The 20,308-nt window shown below is 50.4% G+C and overlaps 1 protein-coding gene across 3 annotated transcripts in view; it reads left to right on the top strand.

Annotated features, from left to right (window-relative positions):
- Positions 1-20,308, top strand: part of LOC115078076 (unconventional myosin-Ie-like) — a 58,849-nt gene that overhangs the window by 23,501 nt on the left and 15,040 nt on the right. For all 3 annotated transcript variants that reach the window (XM_029580702.1, XM_029580701.1, XM_029580703.1), the window contains 16 exons: positions 53-187; positions 387-519; positions 883-1,079; positions 1,254-1,334; positions 5,792-5,878; positions 6,129-6,215; positions 6,351-6,518; positions 7,614-7,699; positions 8,090-8,171; positions 8,322-8,428; positions 8,858-8,956; positions 9,074-9,218; positions 13,196-13,310; positions 14,054-14,223; positions 14,852-14,997; positions 15,617-15,763. In XM_029580702.1, coding sequence (XP_029436562.1) covers positions 53-187; positions 387-519; positions 883-1,079; positions 1,254-1,334; positions 5,792-5,878; positions 6,129-6,215; positions 6,351-6,518; positions 7,614-7,699; positions 8,090-8,171; positions 8,322-8,428; positions 8,858-8,956; positions 9,074-9,218; positions 13,196-13,310; positions 14,054-14,223; positions 14,852-14,997; positions 15,617-15,763 — 1,985 coding nt within the window. The remainder of the gene's footprint in view (positions 1-52; positions 188-386; positions 520-882; positions 1,080-1,253; positions 1,335-5,791; positions 5,879-6,128; positions 6,216-6,350; positions 6,519-7,613; positions 7,700-8,089; positions 8,172-8,321; positions 8,429-8,857; positions 8,957-9,073; positions 9,219-13,195; positions 13,311-14,053; positions 14,224-14,851; positions 14,998-15,616; positions 15,764-20,308) is intronic.

A 20,308-nucleotide genomic window follows, 5' to 3' on the forward strand; every position in this document is an offset into this window, starting at 1 on the left:
ACATGCCTCCGTGGTGCCTTTCTTGCATTACTTCACTTTTTCCTGACCTCAGTTGTTGGAGGGGTCCACAGCGGAGGAGCGGGAGAACCTGGGGATCACCACGCCCGATTATTACTTCTACCTCAATCAGTCGGCTTCCTACAAGGTGGACGACGTGGACGACCGCAGCGAGTTTGGGGAGACGATAGTGAGTGACACTGAGCATGCACTTAAACCCGGCATGGCATGATCCTGACCCTCTCTGTACGTGCGGTATGGCAGGACCTCTTTGTAAGGAGTGGCTCGCTGTGACACGACCGTGGCCCGTTGGTTTCGTGTGGGCTCAGCGCGTTCCGTGCGCGAGATGCAACGTGCGTGACCCATCCTCGGCGTGTTTTTTTTTTTAGGCTGCTATGGAAGTTATCGGCCTTTCCAAGGAGGAGCAGACGCTGGTGGTTCAGATTGTAGCCGGGATCCTGCACCTGGGGAATATTGCCTTCAAGGAGGCAGGCAACTACGCCGTGGTGGAGAGTGAGGACTGTGAGTGCCCGTCCCATGCTCGGCTGAGTACCTCGCGTGTCGGTGGCAGCTCTACCCTTTCCCAGATCCCCACTCCCTTGGCGTCTGAGACTGCCAAACACAAGAAATGCCATGCTGGGACAGACTTAAGATCCATCAAACCCAACATCCTCTCTACATCAGTGGCCAATCTGGGTCACAATTACCTGGCAAACTTCACTCGCTTCCTGTGAGAGTTCCTCCCACAGAGCTCGTGTCCCATCCATGCATGCGCACTGCAAGACAGACCTCCCCTCCCCCCCCCCCCCCCCCCCCCCCGCTTCTTCTGTCTACCATCCCTTTAGGGTATACACAAGATCACTGACATGCTGCCTCCTCTTTCAGTCCTGGCCTTTCCTGCCTACCTATTGGGGATCGACCAAGGCCGGCTGCAGGAGAAGCTGACCAGCCGCAAGATGGACAGCAAATGGGGTGGGAAGTCTGAGGTCATCGACGTTACCCTGAACGCCGAGCAGGCTAACTTCACCCGCGATGCATTGGCCAAAGCCCTCTACACCCGGCTCTTTGATTACCTGGTGGATGTAAGTCAGACAGGCGGTGATCCCCTCCCCCTCATGTTGCATGTGACCTCTCTCTCTCACACACACACTCACAGACACTGTGTCATTCACACACACACACACACTCACACACTCTTTGTCACTCGCACTCTTTCTGTATGTGCTGCAGCCTCTTCTTTGTCCCCTTGTTCTCAGGCTGTTAATAAGGCGATGCAGAAAGACCACGAGGAGTACAACGTTGGAGTCCTTGACATTTACGGCTTTGAGATTTTTCAGGTAAGTCCTCATATTCCTAGCGTGTAGCCAGATGGACTCAGGACCAATGGGTTATGCTCCCCTGCCAGGAGATGGAGTCAAGTTTCAAAGCTGAGGTCACCCTGGACACTCCCCTGCAGTGACCTCAGCCATTCAGTATCTCTCCGTCTCCAGCAGATGTGGAGGTGCTTTCCCTATGGGAACCGCTGTACTCTTTAGAAGTAGAAATTCTACTTTTAAATTGGAGAAAGATTCAGCCCCACTCTCCTGTGCGGATACCTAATGGTCCCTCCTGAGGTGATTTCTGAGATCCCTCAGAGGTGAGCCTTGGTCTGGTAGCCGGTTCCCGGCGTGGACTTTGCTGCTGAAGTAGCTGAAAGGCAGCGGGTGCACAAAGCTGAGCGTGGTGATGACAGCCAAAGCCCTCTCTCCCCGCAGCTGGAGACCGTCTCTGTACTCAGCCGGTAAGCACTGAGCCCAGGTAAGTATTTAAAAAATTTTTTTTAAAAAGGAGAAGAGGATTCCTCCTGATTCAGAGACATTGGAGGGGTTTCAGTAAGACATCCTCCGGTTTCCTTGCTTGCCGTGCTGTACAGATGTCGTTCCTGATCCCGCTATGGTAAGGGGAAGTGGGCTTCCGAGCGGGTTGAGCAGCCCCCCCGCCGGTGGGCTAGGCCCCACTTTAGGCTCAGTAGGCACCCTGCATGTTAGGCTGCGGAGGCGCCATCTTGTGCACATTTTTGTGTGTCTTCTATTGCCCACCATAGAGCATCAGTACACGTGGTGCGTGCCGGCTCTGCGCACGCGCTGTGCACGTAACGTCATGCAAAACATCGTGTGCATCCCTACGCGCACATCTCTCTAGGCGCAGAATTTAGGTAAAGCCGGGTGAACGGGTTGTGCGCCTTCCTTGCCGCAGCCCACGTAGGTGCCCGAAATCTTTGTGCACCAAATTTTAAGCGCGAGCTGGCTGAACACACAGTTACCATCCCTAATGGCTCCGACAGCAAAGACGTATAAGTGCCATTCTCTCTGTGCTGCCTGTCCTATTAGGGCTACACAGTGCGACCTTGATTCCCACTTATGTCAGCACTGTGAGGAAGCCCAGGGAGAGTTGGCCTCCCCAGACTTTACTAAGCCCGGATCCTCCCACTCTGATGATGGGTCAGCCACAACCTTAACTGGAAGTGACCCAGATCTGAGTAATCCCGAGGCTGGCTCTTCCATGGGAGAGGGAAATTCAGCGGCGCGTACCCCAGTTCCTTATGGGCTAGGCATGGACCCGGTGGGTTGAATTTTTTTCAAGGCCTTCGAGCCTTCGTACAGGCACAATCTCTTGCCCCTGTCCGGACGGAACCCCAGCTGGTAGGGTCTCCCAGCCCTATCGGCAGGCCTAGAGACATGCCTCGCCTCACCAAGGGTATCCCTGGCAGGGACCCAGCCAGCAAGGATGAAGAAGTGGATCCAGATTCCTTAGAAGATGGGGAAATCCCATCAGGTTTGGAGCCATATCAGACCAATGTTACAATTTTTTCCATAGAGATGAATTGACGGCCCTGGTTTCCCAGACGCTAAAGACACTGGGAGTTCTTGGGACGGATTCTGTGATGGAACCAAAGAAGAATCCCATTCTGGTGTCTCTACGGAAAACCTCTTGCTGTTTTCTGGTGTTAATTGACCTGGAATGGGACGCCCCTGAAGCGATTTTTAAAGGTGGACGAGCATTAGAAGCTCTGTACCCACTGGATTCGGTGGTGAGAGAACACCTGCATTTCCCTAAAGTGGATGCACTGGTCTGCACCGTTTTGAAGCGAACGACTATCCCAGTGGAGGGAGCAGCGGCCTTAAAGGATGCGCATGATAGGCGGATGGAGTCCATCCTTAAGCAAGCCTTTGATGTGACACCAGTGACCTTACAGATTGCTTCCTGTTGTGTCCTGGTAGTTCGCTCGTGCCTGCTCCTCTCTAGAGAGGTGGATGACTCAGGGACGTATTCCAGAGAAGCTATGGAGCCCGTTGCCTGACCTAGCCTGTACCTCAGCCAGAGGAGAGGCCTCAGTGGTAATGGTCTTCTGACCATGTGCGGGTCTGGAGAATATTTGATGCCTGGCGCAAGGAACACAGTGTGGCCCTTCGGATGGTTAAAAATCCCACTGGTTCTGGAATTTTTACAGGACGGCTTGAATAAGGGGTTGACCCTTAACTCCTTGAAGGACCAGGTAGCGGCGCTCTCTTGTTTCAGGGGCGAGGTGAACGGAACCTGTTTGTCAGCGCATCCAGACATGACCCTTTTTCTAAAAGGGGTGAAGCACCTCCAGCCACCCCTACAGTGGCCGGTTCCCTTGTGGAATCTTAATCTAGTATTGGAGTTTTTGGCAGGGCCCGCCTTTCCTTGTGCTTGTTAACCCTAAAAATGGTGTTTCTGGTTGCGATATGCTCTGCTTGTCGCATCTCTGAACTACAGGTATTATGGTGTCGGGAACCATTCCTTTTGGATGACTCCAGGAGCATTACAGCTTTGTACCGTTCCATCCTTCTTGCCCAGTGCAGTCTCAGTTTCATTTGAATCAGTCCATTTCGTTGCCATCCCTAGATAAGCACAAGGATGCGGAGGAATACCGCCTCCTCCGTCATTTGAATGTCGGTAGACTTTGGGTGCGGTATCTGGAAGTTTCAGAACCATTTCAATAGACGGACCGCTTGTTTGTCCTTCAGGGTGGAAGGAAGTGGGATGAACCAGCTTCGTGGGCTACCATAGCTCACTGGATTAAGGAGGTGGTCACAGAGGCAGGAAAGCCATTATCTTCTCAGGGTAAAGCTCATTCCACCAGGGCTCAGGCGGTCTTATGGGCAAAAGCTAGACTGCCGTCTCCCATTGATACCTGCCGAGTGGTGACGTGATCCTCATTGCACACCTTCTCCAGGTTCTATTTCCTGGCCGTACAGGCCTGAGAAGACGCAGCCTTTGCAAGGGTGGTGTTAACCAGACCACGGGCAGCCTCCCGCCGTGATCGGGAGTAGCTTTTGTACATCCCATTGGTCCTGAGTCCATCTGGCTATTCGCTAGGAAATGGAGAAATTACTTACCTGATAATTTCGTTTTCCTTAGTGTAGACAGATGGACTCAGGATCCTGCCCACGGTTGCCCAGGAACGGTGCCAAGGATTTGCCCATGGAGTGGATATCGATTCCAAGAGATTACGGGTAAGCAGACATCCAATCCCTAGATCAGGGCATCTATATTCTTATTGGGATTCAATGTTTATGATTGGTTGAGTACAGTTATGGTTATCCATTTTTAATCATATTTTAATCAAGTATTTTCAATAGTGTGTCCACAGAGGCTTTTGAAGAGAATACTGAAGGGCTGAGATCGCTTCAGGGGGTGTATGTAGTGTGATGTCACCTTTGAAACCTGACTCTGTCTCCATCTGCTGGCAGGGGAACTTAAACCCATTGGTCCTGAGTCCATCTGCCTACTCTAAGGAAAACGAAATTATCAGGTAAGTAATTTCTCCATTTACTGAGAACTGGAGGTGATGCTTCTCAAATCTGCATTCTGTTCCTGATCTATAATTGGTTTAAAATTCAAACTGGTGTGTAATACATCATATGTTTTCCAAATACTAATTCACTAGTTTAATAGATTGAAAAACTCAGATTTCTAAATGTGAAAAAAAGAATTCCAACTGCAGGACTGTACAATTCTGGTTGCAGCATCTAAAAAAAAATATAGTTGTGATGGAGAAGGTACAGAGAAGGGCGACCAAAATGATAAAGGGGATGGAACAGCTCCCCTGTGAGGAAAGGCTAAAGAGGTTAGGGCTGTTCAGCTTGGAGAAGATTTGGCCGAGGGGGGATATGATATAGGTCTGCAATATCATGAGAGGTCTAGAATGGGTAAATGTGAATCGGTTATTTACTCTTTCGAATAATAGAAGGACTAGGTGGTACTCCATGAAGTTAGTAAGAAGCACATTTAAAACAAATCGGAGAAAATTCTTTTTCACTCAATGAACATTTAAACTCTGGAATTCATTGCCAGAGGATGTTGTTAAGGCAGTTAGTGTAGCCTGGTTTAAAAATGGTTTGGATAAGTTCCTGGAGGAGAAGTCTTATAAACTGCTGTTAATCAACAGGGAACAGCCACTGCTTGTTGCCAGCATTAGTAGCTTGAGATGTATTTAATGTTTGGGTACTTGCCAGGTACTTGTGACTTGGATTGGCCACGGTTGGAGACGGGATATTGGGCTTGATGAGAGTATGGCTTATCTTATGTTCTTATGTTGGACTAAGACCCTTGCCCCCTTCTCCTTCCCCTGTCCCTTATTGTGAGGCAGCTGAGATAGTTTGGGAGTAAGGAAAAGCAGGAAGGAATGTGAGAAGTGGGAGCAGAAAAGATTGTGCCCCAGGCTGGCAGCGTACCTGGAGACTGCCGCTCTGCAGAACCTTAACCCGCTCTTGCTTCCTCTTTACAGAAGAACGGCTTCGAGCAGTTCTGCATTAATTTTGTGAATGAGAAGCTGCAGCAGATCTTCATCGAGCTGACCCTGAAAGCTGAACAGGTACAGGCAGGGGTGTACAGCTGGAGCTAAAGGATATGGGGAGGGAAGGCATGGACTCTAGGTATGAAGAGAAGGTTTGGCTGGTGCCCCCTTTCAGTGGGGGAAGGGTTGTTTGGGGGGAGGCTATTGGGGGTTGGGCTTGTCTGCCCTCTGCACCCCACCTTTCCCCAGCAGTTGTAGGGGGAGGGAGCCTGTGGTGCAGGAGGAGCAGGTTTAACACAGATTACATTCCCATTGTCTCTTTTTCCAGGAGGAATATGTGCAGGAGGGGATCAGGTGGAGCCCGATCGAATATTTTAATAACAAAATCGTGTGTGATCTTATTGAGAACAAAGTGGTAAGTGGGACCTTCTTGCCTGATGGCTCTCTGATTGGCGCCTCCTGCCCCAGGGTGTGGGTCCTCTTGTGGGCGCTGACCGAACACTGATGGTTGTGTGTCTGTCTGTCTGTGTGTGTGTGTGTGTGTTGACAGAACCCTCCGGGCATCATGAGTATCCTGGATGATGTTTGTGCCACAATGCACGCCAAGAGCGAAGGCGCAGACCAGACGCTCCTGCAGAAGCTGCAGATGGCCATTGGCACCCATGAGCACTTCAACAGCTGGAACAAGGGCTTCCTGATTCACCACTATGCTGGCAAAGTACGGGGAGATGGGGAGGAAAGGAACAGGACTTCCTAGCAACCAGCAAATTTATGGCAGCAGCTTTCTGGAGGTTTTCGTAAACGGGCATTTAGCTGTGGAAGAATAGTCACATAATAGTCCGTCTAGTCTGCCCATCAAGCTTCCCAAGGTAGTAACTGCCGCTCCGTGCAGGTTACCCCCATGTTTCTCTTAAGGGTAGTAACTGCCACTCCGTGCAGGTTACCCCCATGTTTCTCTTAAGGGTAGTAACTGCCGCTCCGTGCAGGTTACCCCCATGTTTCTCTTAAGGGTAGTAACTGCCGCTCCGTGCAGGTTACCCCCATGTTTCTCTTAAGGGTAGTAACTGCCGCTCTGTGCAGGTTACCCCCATGTTTCTCTTAAGGGTAGTAACTGCCACTCCATGCAGGTTACCCCCATGTTTCTCTTAAGGGTAGTAACTGCCGCTCTGTGCAGGTTACCCCCATGTTTCTCTTAAGGGTAGTAACTGCCTCTCTGTGCAGGTTACCCCCATGTTTCTGTTAAGGGTAGTAACTGCCTCTCTGTGCAGGTTACCCCCATGTTTCTGTTAAGGGTAGTAACTGCCGCTCCGTGCAGGTTACCCCCCTGTTTCTGTTAAGGGTAGTAACTGCTGCTCCGTGCAGGTTACCCCCATGTTTCTGTTAAGGGTAGTAACTGCCGCTCCGTGCAGGTTACCCCCATGTTTCTGTTAAGGTTAGTAACTGCCGCTCCGTGCAGGTTACCCCCATGTTTCTGTTAAGGGTAGAAACCGCCGCTCCGTGCAGGTTACCCCCTTGTTTCTCTTAAGGGTAGTAACGGGAAAATGGGGCATCGCTGGAGGGCGGGGTTAGGGCAGGGCCCCCTGCACTGCGCATGGGGAGTTAATTTTGAAATTTGTGCACCTGCTTTGCACTTGCAGAGGTACAGAATCTCTTCAGCTCTGTCCTGCTGCTCGATGTTTAAAGAGAAACCTCACCACAGTCTCCCTTCGCTTATGGGCTTGGAATAATGGACAGGGAAGAGATGGATATGAAAGATGGGAGGGACGGAATAGCGACGTTTCTTTTTCCTGCTGTGGCTGTTCTTCCTCCTCAGGTCTCGTACGATGTGAACGGGTTTTGTGAGCGTAACCGTGATGTGCTGTTTAATGACCTGATTGAGCTAATGCAGAGCAGTGAGCTGTAAGTTCTTTTTTTTTTTCCCCTTGGGAGCAGATCTATCGCTTAATAATTGTAAACCCAGCGTCTCATTTCCTGATTCTCTCTAGGAATGGGGACGATAGCCCAGGAGATGGCAGTGGCAGTAGGCCTTCATCCCTGGGGTATTCGGAAATCCTTAGAGTGCCCGCCACTCTCTCAAAGAGCCTGACGTAAAGGAGAATCCTTCCAGTGTCCCTTCCACCAAGAGCTTATAATATAAGTTTTAAGCACAGGGAGATGCCATGGTGTGTGGCAAGAAGCCAGAAGTCTTCTGAAATGAGAGGGGGAGTGTACGGGATTAGGAGTCCTTAAGAGTCTCAGGATGTATTTCTGATCTGCCTCTGGGATTCTCTCTCTCGCCCCCTCCAAAAGTCCCTTCATTAGAGATCGTTTTCCTGAAAATCTGAATGCAGAGAAGAAAGGACGTCCCAGCACAGCAGGCAGCAAAATCAAGGTATGGGTTGGGGGGTGGGTGACAGTGTGTATCTGTGCCGAGCCCCTGCACACTCACTCTCACTCACAGACACACTCTGCACCTCGACACTTCTGTGGGCGTTCTTTTGATGTTTCTCTCTCCCTCACGTTTGCTTATTTGCTTTTATAGAAACAAGCCAATGACCTGGTGAGCACGCTCATGAAATGCACCCCCCATTATATCCGCTGCATCAAACCCAATGAGAGCAAGAGAGCCCATGACTGGGAGGAGAGCAGGTGAGAGAGGCACAGGAAAGAATGACACGGTGGCAGATGAAGGGGGGGATTGTGGAGGGAATCAGGTGAAAGGGGAAGGAAATAGATAAAGTGCAGGTGAGGGAGAGGGAGGTGCAGGAGCCCTGGCTGTGCCAGTGACGGGGGGGTGGGGGGGGGGTGTTTAATATGGCAGGAGATGCAGAAGAGGGGCACGATCAGGAAAAAGCTGCTGCTTGACTGGAGTGGAACTCGGAGGAGGCTGGAGGGACAGATTTGTAGAAGAGGAACCGATTCCAGCTTCTGCACATTGGATAAACTGTCAGCTGGAAGAGATGAGGAGGCACGATGGCTGTGTCCGCGTGATCCAGCAGGCATGGTGGAATTGGTAGGGCTGGGGTGTCTGTTCTGGAGGAGGCTTTGCTGACTCTGTGCTGTTGTGCACTGGTGAAGGGTGAAGCATCAGGTGGAATACCTGGGTCTGCGGGAAAATATCCGGGTGCGGCGGGCAGGATACGCCTATCGCAGAGCTTTCAGGAAGTTCTTGCAGAGGTAAGGGACTTCTCAGAACTCGTTCTTGCCTGGGAGGAGGGTGGTGGTGGGATGGAGGATGGGTTTTGCCCTCGGAGGTAGCATTCAGGGAATTGTTCCCTTTCCCGTCTCTCTGAGGTATGCCATCCTGACCAAGGAATCGTGGCCGGTGTGGAGGGGGGAAGAGAAGCAGGGGGTCTTGCATCTCCTCCGCTCTGTCAACATGGACCCAGACCAGTATCAGCTTGGCAAAAGCAAAATCTTCATTAAAGCTCCTGAATCGGTGGGTGGCTGTCCTGAGGATGGGAGTTTGTGGGTATATATGGAGAGGGGATGGCTTTGGTTGTGGGTATGGATTTGTTTGTGGTTCGGTATGGGGGGGGGGGGGTTTCTAGCATGTAGTCAGATGGATTCAGGACCAATGGGTTATGTGCACCCCTGCCAGCAGATGGAGACAAGTCAGGATTCAAAGCTGACGTCACCCTAGATACTCCCCTGCAGTGACCTCAGCCATTCAATATCTCTCCGTCTCCAGCAGATGTTGATGTGCTTTCCCTATGGAGATCGCTGTCCCTTTGGAAGAAGAAATTCTACTTTTAAATTGGAGAAAAGATTAAGTCCCACTCTCCTGCGGTGATAGCTAAACGTCCTTCCCCCAGTTGAGAATTCCTGAGATGATTTCCGAGATCCCTCAGAGGTGTGCCTTGGTCCAGTAGCTGGTTCCCGATGTGGACTTTGCAGCTGAAAGGCAGCGGGTGCAGGAAGCCAGGCATGGAGGTGATGGCCAAAGCCCTCTTCCCCCCAACACCTGGAAGACCGTCTTTGTACTCAACCGGTAGGCGCTGAGCCCAAGTAAGTTATATAAAAAAAAAAAAAAGGAAGAAGATTTACTTTGTCTCCTTGTTCAGCGCGCCTTTCAACTGATAGATCATTGGGGCCTCCCGTCCATCGACCTGCTGGCCGCATCTCGCAATGCAAAGGTTCCCCAATTCTTCATTCGCAGAAAAGATCAGTGGACTCTGGGGATCAACACTCTCGTTCAGACCTGGCCAGAAGAAGAGTTGCTATACCGTGGCCCCTGCTGGGCAGGATCATTCGCAGATTCGAGCTCCACAGGGGATTAGTCCTACTAGTAGCTCCAGAGCGGCCCAGGCATCCGTGGTATGAAGGACATGTGGAGACTCCTGGTGAAGGACCCCCCTGTGCCTCCCACCGCACAGGGACCAGTTCTTCAATTCTGTCTTACAGTCTGACCCTTGAGAGGACTCGCCTGATGAAGCGAGGATATTCTGCAGCGGTAATTTCCACCTTGCTGCGCATTCGGAAGTTCTCTACGTCCCTAACGTATGTGCGGGTCTGGAGAATATTTGAGGCCTAGTGGGAGGAATGCGGTGTTTCCCCCCCCCCCCCCCCCCCCCCCCCCCCAAGTGGTCAAAATCCCACTAATTCTGCAATTTTTGCAGGACAACTTGAATAAAGGTTTGGCCCTTAACTCCTTGAAGGTTCTGGTAGCGGCTCTCTCCTGTTTCAGGGGCGAGGTGAACGGAACCTCCCTGTTGGCTCATCAGACGTGGCCTGTTTTCTGAAAGGGGTGAAGCACTTTCGGCCACCCCTAAGAGGTCGGTTTCCTTGTGGAATCTTAATCTAGTATTGGAATTTTTGGCAGGGTCCGCTTTTCATCCACTGCGCAGTCTTCCCTTGCATTTATTAACCTTGAAAACGGTGTTCCTGGTGGCTGTATCCTCGGCACATCGCATCTCTGAACTGCAGACATTGTATCAGGAACTGTTCCTCCGGATGACTCCAGAAGCATTACAGCTTTGTACCGTTCCATCCTTCTTGCCCAAGGCAGTCTCAGGGTTTCATTTGAATCAGTCTATTTCGTTGCCTTCCCTAGATAAGCACAGGGTTGTGGAGGAATACCGCCTTCTCAGTCATTTGAAAGTTGGTATCTGCCGAGCAGCGACGTGGTCCTCCGTGCAAACCTTCTCCAAGTTCTATCGCCTGGACGTACAGGCCCAAGAAGACACAGCCTTTGCAAGGGTGGTATTAACTGGACCACGGGCAGCCTCCCGTCCTGATCTGGAGTAGCTTTGTACATCCCATTGGTCCTGAGTCCATCTACGCTAGGAAATGGAGAAATTACTTTCCTGATAATTTCATTTTCCTTAGTGTAGACAGGTGGACTCAGCATCCTGCCCCTGTTTGCCCAAGAACGGTGCCAAGGATTCAACCGGGGAGTGGATATTGATTCCGAGAGATTATGGGTAAACTGTCATCCAGTCCCTAGATCATAGAAACATAGAAACATAGAAATGACGGCAGAAGAAGACCAAATGGCCCATCCAGTCTGCCCAGCAAGCTTCCCTCATTTCTTCTCCCATACTTATCTGTTTCTCTTAGCTCTTGGTTCTAATTCCCTTCCACCCCCGCCATTAATGTAGAGAGCGGTGGAGGAGCTGCATCCAAGTGAAATATCTAGCTTGATTAGTTAGAGGTAGTAGGAGTAGTAACCGCCGCAATAAGCAAGCTACACCCATGCTTATTTGTTTTTACCCAGATTATGTTATACAGCCCTTATTGGTTGTTTATCTTCTCCCCTGCCGTTGAAGCAGGGAGCTATGCTGGATATGCGTGAGGTATCAGTTTTTTTCTTCTCCCCTGCCGTTGAAGCAGAGAGCTATGCTGGATATGCATCGAAAGTGAAGTATCAGGCACATTTGGTTTGGGGTAGTAACCGCCGTGACAAGCCAGCTACTCCCCGCTTTGTGAGTGTGAATCCTTTTTTCTTCTCCCCTGCCGTTGAAGTTATGCTGGATATGCGTGAAGTATCAGTTTTTTTATTCCCCTGCCGTTGAAGCAGAGAGCTATGCTGGAAATTCGTGATGTATCAGTCTTTCTCCCATGCCGTTGAAGTAGAGAGCCATGCTGGATATGCGTCGAGAGTGAAGTATCAGGTACATTTGGTTTGGGGTAGTAACCGCCGTAACAAGCCAGCTACTCCCCGCTTTGTGAGTGCGAACCCTTTTTTCTTCTCCCCTGCCGTTTAAGCAGAGAGCTCTGCTGGATGTGTGAAGTAACAGTTTTTCTTTTCCCCTGCTGTTGAAGCAGAGAACTATGCTGGATATGCATTGAAAGTGAAGTATAAGAATGGAGTGATCAAGCTAGTTGAAAGGCATCAGGAATAGAGGAAGGTGGAGGTAGTAATTTGGATATTTGGTTTGGGGTAGTAACCGCCGTAACAAGCCAGCTACTCCCGTCTTTGTGAGTGCAAATCCTTTTTTCCACATTTCCTCTTGCTGTTGAATCTTAGAGTGATGTTGGAGTCACAGTAACCATGTGTATGTTTATTGACTAAGGGTATTGTCTCCAGGCAGTAGCCATCATTCTGGCGAGTCACCCACTCTTCATTGGCGGCCTCTTGACTTTATGGATCCACAGTGTTTATCCCACGCCCCTTTGAAGTCCTTCACAGTTCTGGTCTTCACCACTTCCTCCGGAAGGGCATTCCAGGCATCCACCACCCTCTCCGTGAAGAAATACTTCCTGACATTGGTTCTGAATCTTCCTCCCTGGAGCTTCAAATCGTGACCCCTGGTTCTGCTGATTTTTTTCTTATGGTAAAGGTTTGTCGTTGCCTTTGGATCATTAAAACCTTTCAAGGGCATCTGTAATCTTCCTGGGGTTTAGTGTTTGGTTGAGTCCAGTTACAGTTATCCATTTTTATTCAAGTTTAGCGATAGTCTGTCCACAGTGGCTTTCGAAGAGAAGACTGAAGGGCTGAGATCACTGCAGGGGTCTATCTAGGGTGACCTCAGCTTTGAAACCTGACTCTGTCTCCATCGTATTATTCTCCTCTGCCCTTGTTAATTCCTACCTGTTAATGTTATTATTGTAAAGCCTGTTGCTAATTTATGTTACATTGTGAACCGAGGTGATGTTTTGCAAACGTGCCTCGGTATATAAGAAACCTCTAAATAAAATAAAATAAATAAATCTGCTGGCAGGGGAGGATAAACCCATTGGTCCTGAGTCCATCTGGCTACATTAGGGAAAACAAAATTATCAGGTCAGTAATTTCTCCCATTGGTTGTGGGGATGTGAGTGGAATCAGTTTGTGGGAGGGGGAGGGTCATGTGCTGGTAATTAGGAGGAATATAAATCATTTCGAAGAAAATTGAAGGTGGGGAAATGAAATGGAGCATTGCTGGTGGTCTCTTGGACAGTTTACCTTTGGATGACCTTGGGCTTGCTCTGCAGCTCTTTCTCCTGGAAGAGATGAGGGAGAGGAAGTATGATGGTTATGCCCGCGTGATCCAGAAGGCGTGGCGGAAGCACGTGGCGGTGCGGAGATACATCCAGATGAGGGAGAAAGGTGAGGAGTTGGCAGCGGCTTTCACCATACCCCAACATTGTCCTATTGTAATAGGTGAGCTGGAAACCACAGGAAGTCTTATATGGTTTCCAGCTTTTCTCAGCAGAAATGGCTGGCGGGATACTGGGAGGGAGGGAGCTGTAGCTGGCAGGACACTGGGAGGGAGAGAGCTGTGGTTGGCAGGACACTGGGAGGGAGAGAGCTGTGGCTGGCAGGACACTGGGAGGGAGAGAGCTGTGGCTGGCAGGACACTGGGAGGGAGAGAGCTGTGGCTGGCAGGACACTGGGAGGGAGAGAGCTGTGGCTGGCAGGACACTGGGAGGGAGAGAGCTGTGGCTGGCAGGACACTGGGAGGGAGAGAGCTGTGGCTGGCAGGACACTGGGAGGGAGAGAGCTGTGGTTGGCAGGACACTGGGAGGGAGAGAGCTGAGGCTGGCAGGACACTGGGAAGGGAGAGAGCTGAGGCTGGCAGGTCACTGGTAGGGAGAGAGCTGTGGCTGGCAGGTCACTGGCAGGGAGAGAGCTGTGGCTAGATGGACACTGGAGGATAGAGTGTTGTGGCTACTGGAAGGACACTAGAGGGAGTGCACTAGCTGGCTGGCCACTGGGATGGAAAAGTTGACATCCATCAAATCCCTATTTCTAGCCATGGGAGGGGGTGGAGCATCATGCCAGGGAGGGAGGAAGCAGATGTGTGACCAGAGAGAATTGCTTTTGATCTGATCTCCCTCTCCCCTCCCCAGCCTCAGATATAGTGCTGAATAAAAAGGAACGACGTCGGAACAGCATTAACCGCAATTTTGTTGGTGATTACATTGGGATGGAGGGGCGCCCGGAGCTTAGACGCTTCCTTGGCAAGAGAGAACGTGTTGATTTTGCAGACACCATCGTTAAGTATGACCGGAGATTCAAGGTATGAGACAGAAGTGCAATCACCATGTGGCATTATCACCCCAGGCGGAGGCAGGGGATGCTGCAGGGCATTATCATACTGGAGTGTGGCAGTAATATTGCAGATGTGCACTGTGGTTATCAGAGGGCATTATTACTGCAGGCTGTCATCACATAGAGGTATAATATGGTGGTATAACAGAAGCTAAGTCAATTCTGAGCAGGTGTTATTGCATAGAGGTGGAATATGATGGTATAACAGGGAAGCTAGGTCAATTTTGAGCAGGATGTTATCACATAGAGGTGGAATATGGTGGTATAACAGGGATGCTAAGTCAATTCTGAGCAGGATGTTATCACATAGAGGTGGAATATGGTGGTATAACAGGGATGCTAAGTCAATTCTGAGCAGGATGTTATCACATAGAGGTGGAATATGGTGGTATAACAGGGACGCTAAGTCAATTCTGAGCAGGATGTTATCACATAGAGGTGGAATATGGTGGTATAACAGGGATGCTAAGTCAATTCTGAGCAGGATGTTATCACATAGAGGTGGAATATGATGGTATAACAGGGACGCTAAGTCAATTCTGAGCAGGATGTTATTGCAGTGGACAGTTCCAGCCTTAGGTTCTTTCTGTTTACAGACGGTGAAGCGAGATCTGATCCTGACACCGAAGATGATGTATTTGATTGGCCGAGAAAAGGTGAACAAGGGGCCAGAGAAAGGGCTGATCAAGGAGGTTCTGAAGCGGCAGCTAGAACTGGAGAAGATCCAGGGTGCGTCCCTCAGGTAGGAAAGAGCCCTCACTTACAGATAGGGAAAGAGCCTAATGCCTTCCCTTAGGGCCCCTATTTACTGACCTCTCTGGTGCTTCTGCACTAAAAGGATTAGACCCTTGTCTGCTCCTGTTGACACCCCCCCCCCACCCCACACACACACACACACACACACTTACTTGAGAGTTTAGAAACCCCTGTGCTTACTGTGGGTGAAAGTTATGTTAGAGATTGTAAAATTTCTGCAATGGGGATCACCAAATGTAATATCATAGTTAAGAACACAGTTCGAGTGCCTCCAGTTAGTCATAGATAATCATTTCTGTTATTGCTGCCTGCGCTGCAGGACCTGAACTGTTGGCTACGCTTGGGGCTGTATTTCTGAGCTGTTGGCTTCTGACCTCATTTGGGAGTAGAGGAAGGAAGGAGAATAATCTGGGGTTTGAGCTAACTTTGGGATGGATCTCTGGGCCATTGGTTACTCTCCAAGGGGGAAATTTTGGGGGTGGAGTCTGTGGGCCTTTAGAAGTCCACGGGGGTGAGGCTCTGGAGCACTGACAGCTCTCGAGCTGGGGGGTCCATGTGATTCCATCGCTGCAGGTGTATGTGATAATCTTTCCTTCCTTCTGCAGTACCTTGCAAGACGACTTCTTAGTTCTTCACGAGGCTCAGTATGACAGCGTCCTGGAATGCACGTTCAAAACAGAGTTCCTGAGTTTGCTATGCAAGCGCTATGAGGAGCGAACACACAGAACGCTGCCACTCAAGTTCAGCAACCAGTAAGAGCCAGGGAGAGAGGGGTGCAAGGGAGTAAGAATGGCAGGGGAGGTCCTCCTGTACTGCTGCACAGTAGGCAACTGGATTGTGAGGAACTGCAGAAGAACTTTCCCAGACCGGGGGACTGGGTATCGAAGTGGCTAATGACGTTTTTCCAGCTTGTAGCCAGATAGGCTCAGGAGCAATGAGTTGTGCTCCCCTGCCAGCAGATGGAGACAGAGTCGGGTTTCAAAGCTGACGTCACCCTAGATACACCCCTGCAGTGACTTCAGCCCTTCAGTATTTCTCAGTCTCCAGGAGACGGTGGATGTGCTTTCCCTATGGGGATCGCTGTACCTTTTGGAAGAAGAAATTCTACTTTTAAATTGGAGAAAAGATTGAGCCCCGCTCTCCTGCGGTGATACCTAATGGTCTCTTTCCCAGTTGAGAATTCCTGAGACAATTTCCGAGATCCCTCAGAGGTGAGCATTGGTCTGGTAGCCGGTTCCTAGCGTGGACTTTGCTGCTAAAGCAGCTGAAAGGCAGCGGGTGCAGGAAGCTGAGCATGGCGGTGCGGCCAAAGCCCTTTCTCCCTGCAGCTGGAGACCATCTCTGTACTCAGCCGATAGGCGCTGAGTCCTGATAAGTTAAAAAAAAAAAAAAAAAAAGAGGATTTCCTCCCGCTTCAGAGACGTTGGAGGGGTTTTGGTAAGACTTCCTCCAGGTTCCTTGTTCGGCGCACAGTACCGACGTCGTTCCTGATCCCGTTTGGGTAAGGGGAAGTGGGCTTCTGAGTGGGTTGAGCGGCCTCTTGGTGAGCTAGGCCCCGCTTTAGGCTTGGTCAGCACACCACGTGGTAGGCTGTGGCGGTGCCATCTTGCGCACGTTTTTGTGCCTGTATTACCCACCATAGAGCTTCGGTACGTGCAGTGCGTATAAAGTTGCATATGTACATATGCCACAATTTACTAGGCACAGAATATAAGTACAGCTGGGTGCAGGGGCTGTGCATGTGCTTCACTGTGGCCCGCATAGGCGCCCAAACTCTGTGCGTATAAAATTTTAAGGGAAAGCCGTCTGAACATGCAGTTACCATCACCAATGGCTCCGGCAGCAAAGATACATAAGCGCCTTTCTCTCTGTGCTGCTTGTCCTATTAGGGTTCCACAGCCTGACCTGGATTCCAGCTTATGTCAGCACTGTGAGGAAGCCCAGGGAGAGTTGGCCTCCCTGGACTTTGTTAAGCCTGGCTTCTCCCATTCAGAGGATGGGTCAGCCACAGCCTTAACCGGAAGTATCTCAAATCTGAGTAACCCCGGGACTAGGTCATCCATAGGAGAGGGAAATTTAGCAGCACCTACCCCAGTACCTGCTGGGTTAGGCATGGACCCGGTCACCTTCTCTTGGGTGGAATTCTTTCAAAGCCTTCGTACAGGCGCAGTTTGCTACCTCACTTGCTCCTGTCCGGTCGGAACCGCAGCCGGTAAGCCCTCCCTCCCAGTCCTGGAGAGGGACCCGGATGGCACGGACGAAGAAGAGGATCCAGATTTCTTGGAAGATGGGGAAATCCCCCCGGTTTAGAACTGTATTGAACCATGTCACAGTATTTCCATAGAGATAAATTGCTGGCCCTGGTTTCCCAGACCCTGAAGATGCTGGGAGTTCCTGGGGAAGACTCTATGATGGAACCAAAGAAGAATCCCATTCTGATTTCCCTACAGAAAGCTTCTTGTACTTCCCAGTACTGGAAGCCATCCAGGAGTTGATTGACCTTGAATGGGATGCCCAAGAAGCAAGTTTTAAAAGTGGACGAGCATTAGAAGTTGTATACGCACTGGATCCAGCAGGAAGAGAACGTTTGCGTTTCCCTAAAGTGGTTTGCTGGTTTATGCCATCTCTAAGAGAACAACTATCCCAGTGGAGGGAGGAGCGGCCTTAAAGGATGCGCACGATAAGCGGATGGAGTCCATCATTAAACAGGCCTCTGACGCAATAGCAATAACCTTACAGATTGCTTCTTGTTGTGCCCTGGTAACTTGTTTGTACCTAGTCCTTTCTAGGGAGGTGGTTGACTCGGGGGCGAATCTACTGCTGCTTTTTTAGGTGATGCGGGCTTGAACCTAGTCTGTACCTTGGCCAGTGGCGTGGCCTCAGTGGTGGCGGCCAGAAGACAGGTATAGCTACGGAATTGGTCAGCAGACCCATCCTCCAAAGCAAATCTTACAAAGATGCCCTTTAATGGATCACTCCTTTTCGGAAGCGAATTGGAAAAGCTGGCCAATAAATGGAGCGAATCTCCAGTACCCCAGCTACCAAGAAGATAAGAGGGGTTGATCTGTAGGGGCTTTTGCCCCTACAGAAACTTGACATTTCAGAGGTTTCAGTCCTTTGGGAAGTATCAGTCCTTTTGGAGTCGGCAGTCCAAGAGAGGGACAGGCTCAGGTTCAGCTTGATCCCAAACCCCCCAGTGAAGTTTTGCCGATCCAATCTCCGAACGAGGAGATGGGGGGGGGGGGGGAATCGACTGTCCTTCTTAAACCAATGGTGTTGGAGTGTTTGGAACTGTTTGGGTTCACACTGTTGGTCGCCTCTGTAGAGGGAGTGGGCGTGAAGAAACGCCGCCCCCCCCCCCCCCCCCATACTCTTCTGTTTGTACTGATATGTTCTTGTGAAAATTAATAAAAAAGTTTGAAACATAAACCAATGGTGGGTCGAGATCACTTCTGACAAATGGATACTGGAGATTATATGAGAAGGATACACGCTGGAATTTCGCAGCACTTCTCAGAACATATTCATGATATTTCCTTGCCACTCCCAGCACAAGAAGCAGGCAGTGGAGACTACCCTGTTAAGGATCCTCAGGATGAAGGCTATAATCCAGTACCTGTGCCCAAGGAAAATATGAGGCGTTTTTCCATATATTTCATCGTCCCCAAGAAGGAAGTTTCTTTTCGCCCCATCCTGGACCTAAGAGAGTCAACAGACATCTATGAGTTATTCATTTCTGTATGGAAACCCTAGGCTCAGTGATATTGACCGTACAATCAGGAGAGTTCTTAACCTCCCTGGACCTATCCAAGGCCTACCTACATTTTCCAATCTGACAAGAACATCAATGTTTCCTATGCTTTGTGTTACTGGGTCACCATTATCTGTTCCGGGCACTACCCTTTAGCCTGGCCACCTCCCCCAGAACATTTTCCAAGATTATGGTGGTCGTAGCGGCAGTGTTGAGAAAAGAGGGAATCCTGGTGCACCCGTATTTGGACGACTGGTTGATTTGGGCAAACTCCTTGGAAAAGAGTCCTCCGGGTGACCAACAGGAACTCAGTTGGATCGTAAACCTGGACAAAAGCAGTCTCAAACCCTCCCAGTCCTTGAAATATCTGGGAGTTTGGTTTGACACTGAGCAGGGCAAGGTCTTCCTCCCCACCACTTGGATAAGGAAGTTGATGTCCCAAGTGCGTCTGTTGTTGAACATGATACGCCCGATGGTGTAGAGCTAACTTCAAGTCCTTGGTTTTATGGCGGCAACCCTGGAAGGAGTGCCATGGGCAAGGGCACACATGTGACCACTTCAACGCTCCCTGCTGTCATGTTGGAACCTGCTGTCTCAACACTATTCAATTTGTTTCCACTTACCGATGGACGTATGCTCTAGGCTCCAGTGGTGGCTGCAGGAAGCTCATCTGGCAGGGGTTCCCTCCAAACTGGCTGGTCCTCACAACTGGCTGGTCCTCACAACAGATGCAAGCCTCTAGGGCTGGGGCGCTCACTGTCAAGAACTGATGACCCAGGGGTATTGGACCAAGGAACAGGCTGTCTAGAACATAAACCACCTGGAAGCCCAGGCAGTCAGATTGGCGTGTCTACAATTCAGCCACAGACTCCAGGGTCAAGCGTAGTGTCGGACAATGCAACAATGGTAGCCTGCATCAACCACCAGGGTGGAACCAAAAGCCAGCAAGTGTCTCAGGAGATAGATCTCCTTATGGAATGGGTGGAAATACATCTACAGATGATCTTAGCCTCCCCCTTCGCAGGAAAAGACAACGTCCGAGCAGACTTGCTAAGCAGGGAGAGTCTGGATCCAGGAGAGTGGGCGTTGTCGGTCAAAGCCTTTCAGCTGGTAGTAGATCACTGGGGTCTCCATCCATCGATCTGCTGGCTGCATCTCAGAATGTGAAGCTTCCCCGATTCTTCAGTCGCAGAAGAGATCAGTTGATTCTGGAGATCGACGCTTTCGTTCAGACCTGGCCAGAAGAGGAGCTGCTATATGCCTTCCCTCTGTGGCCCCTCCTAGGCAGGGTCATTCGCAGAATCAAGCACCACAGGGAATGAGTCCTACTATTAGCTCCAGATTGGCACAGGCATCCGTAGTATGCGGACATGCAGAGACTCCTGGTGGAGACCCCCTGTGCCTCCCACCTCCCAGGGACCTGCTACAGCAGAGACCGGTCCTTCACGCGGATCTGACTCTATTCTGTCTTATGGTCTGGCCCTTGAGAAGGTTCGCCTGATGAAATGAGGATATTCGGCGGCAGTAATTGACACTTTACTCCATG

Source organism: Rhinatrema bivittatum, chromosome 16 (genome assembly GCF_901001135.1).
Source record: "Rhinatrema bivittatum chromosome 16, aRhiBiv1.1, whole genome shotgun sequence".
NCBI lineage: Eukaryota > Metazoa > Chordata > Amphibia > Gymnophiona > Rhinatrematidae > Rhinatrema > Rhinatrema bivittatum.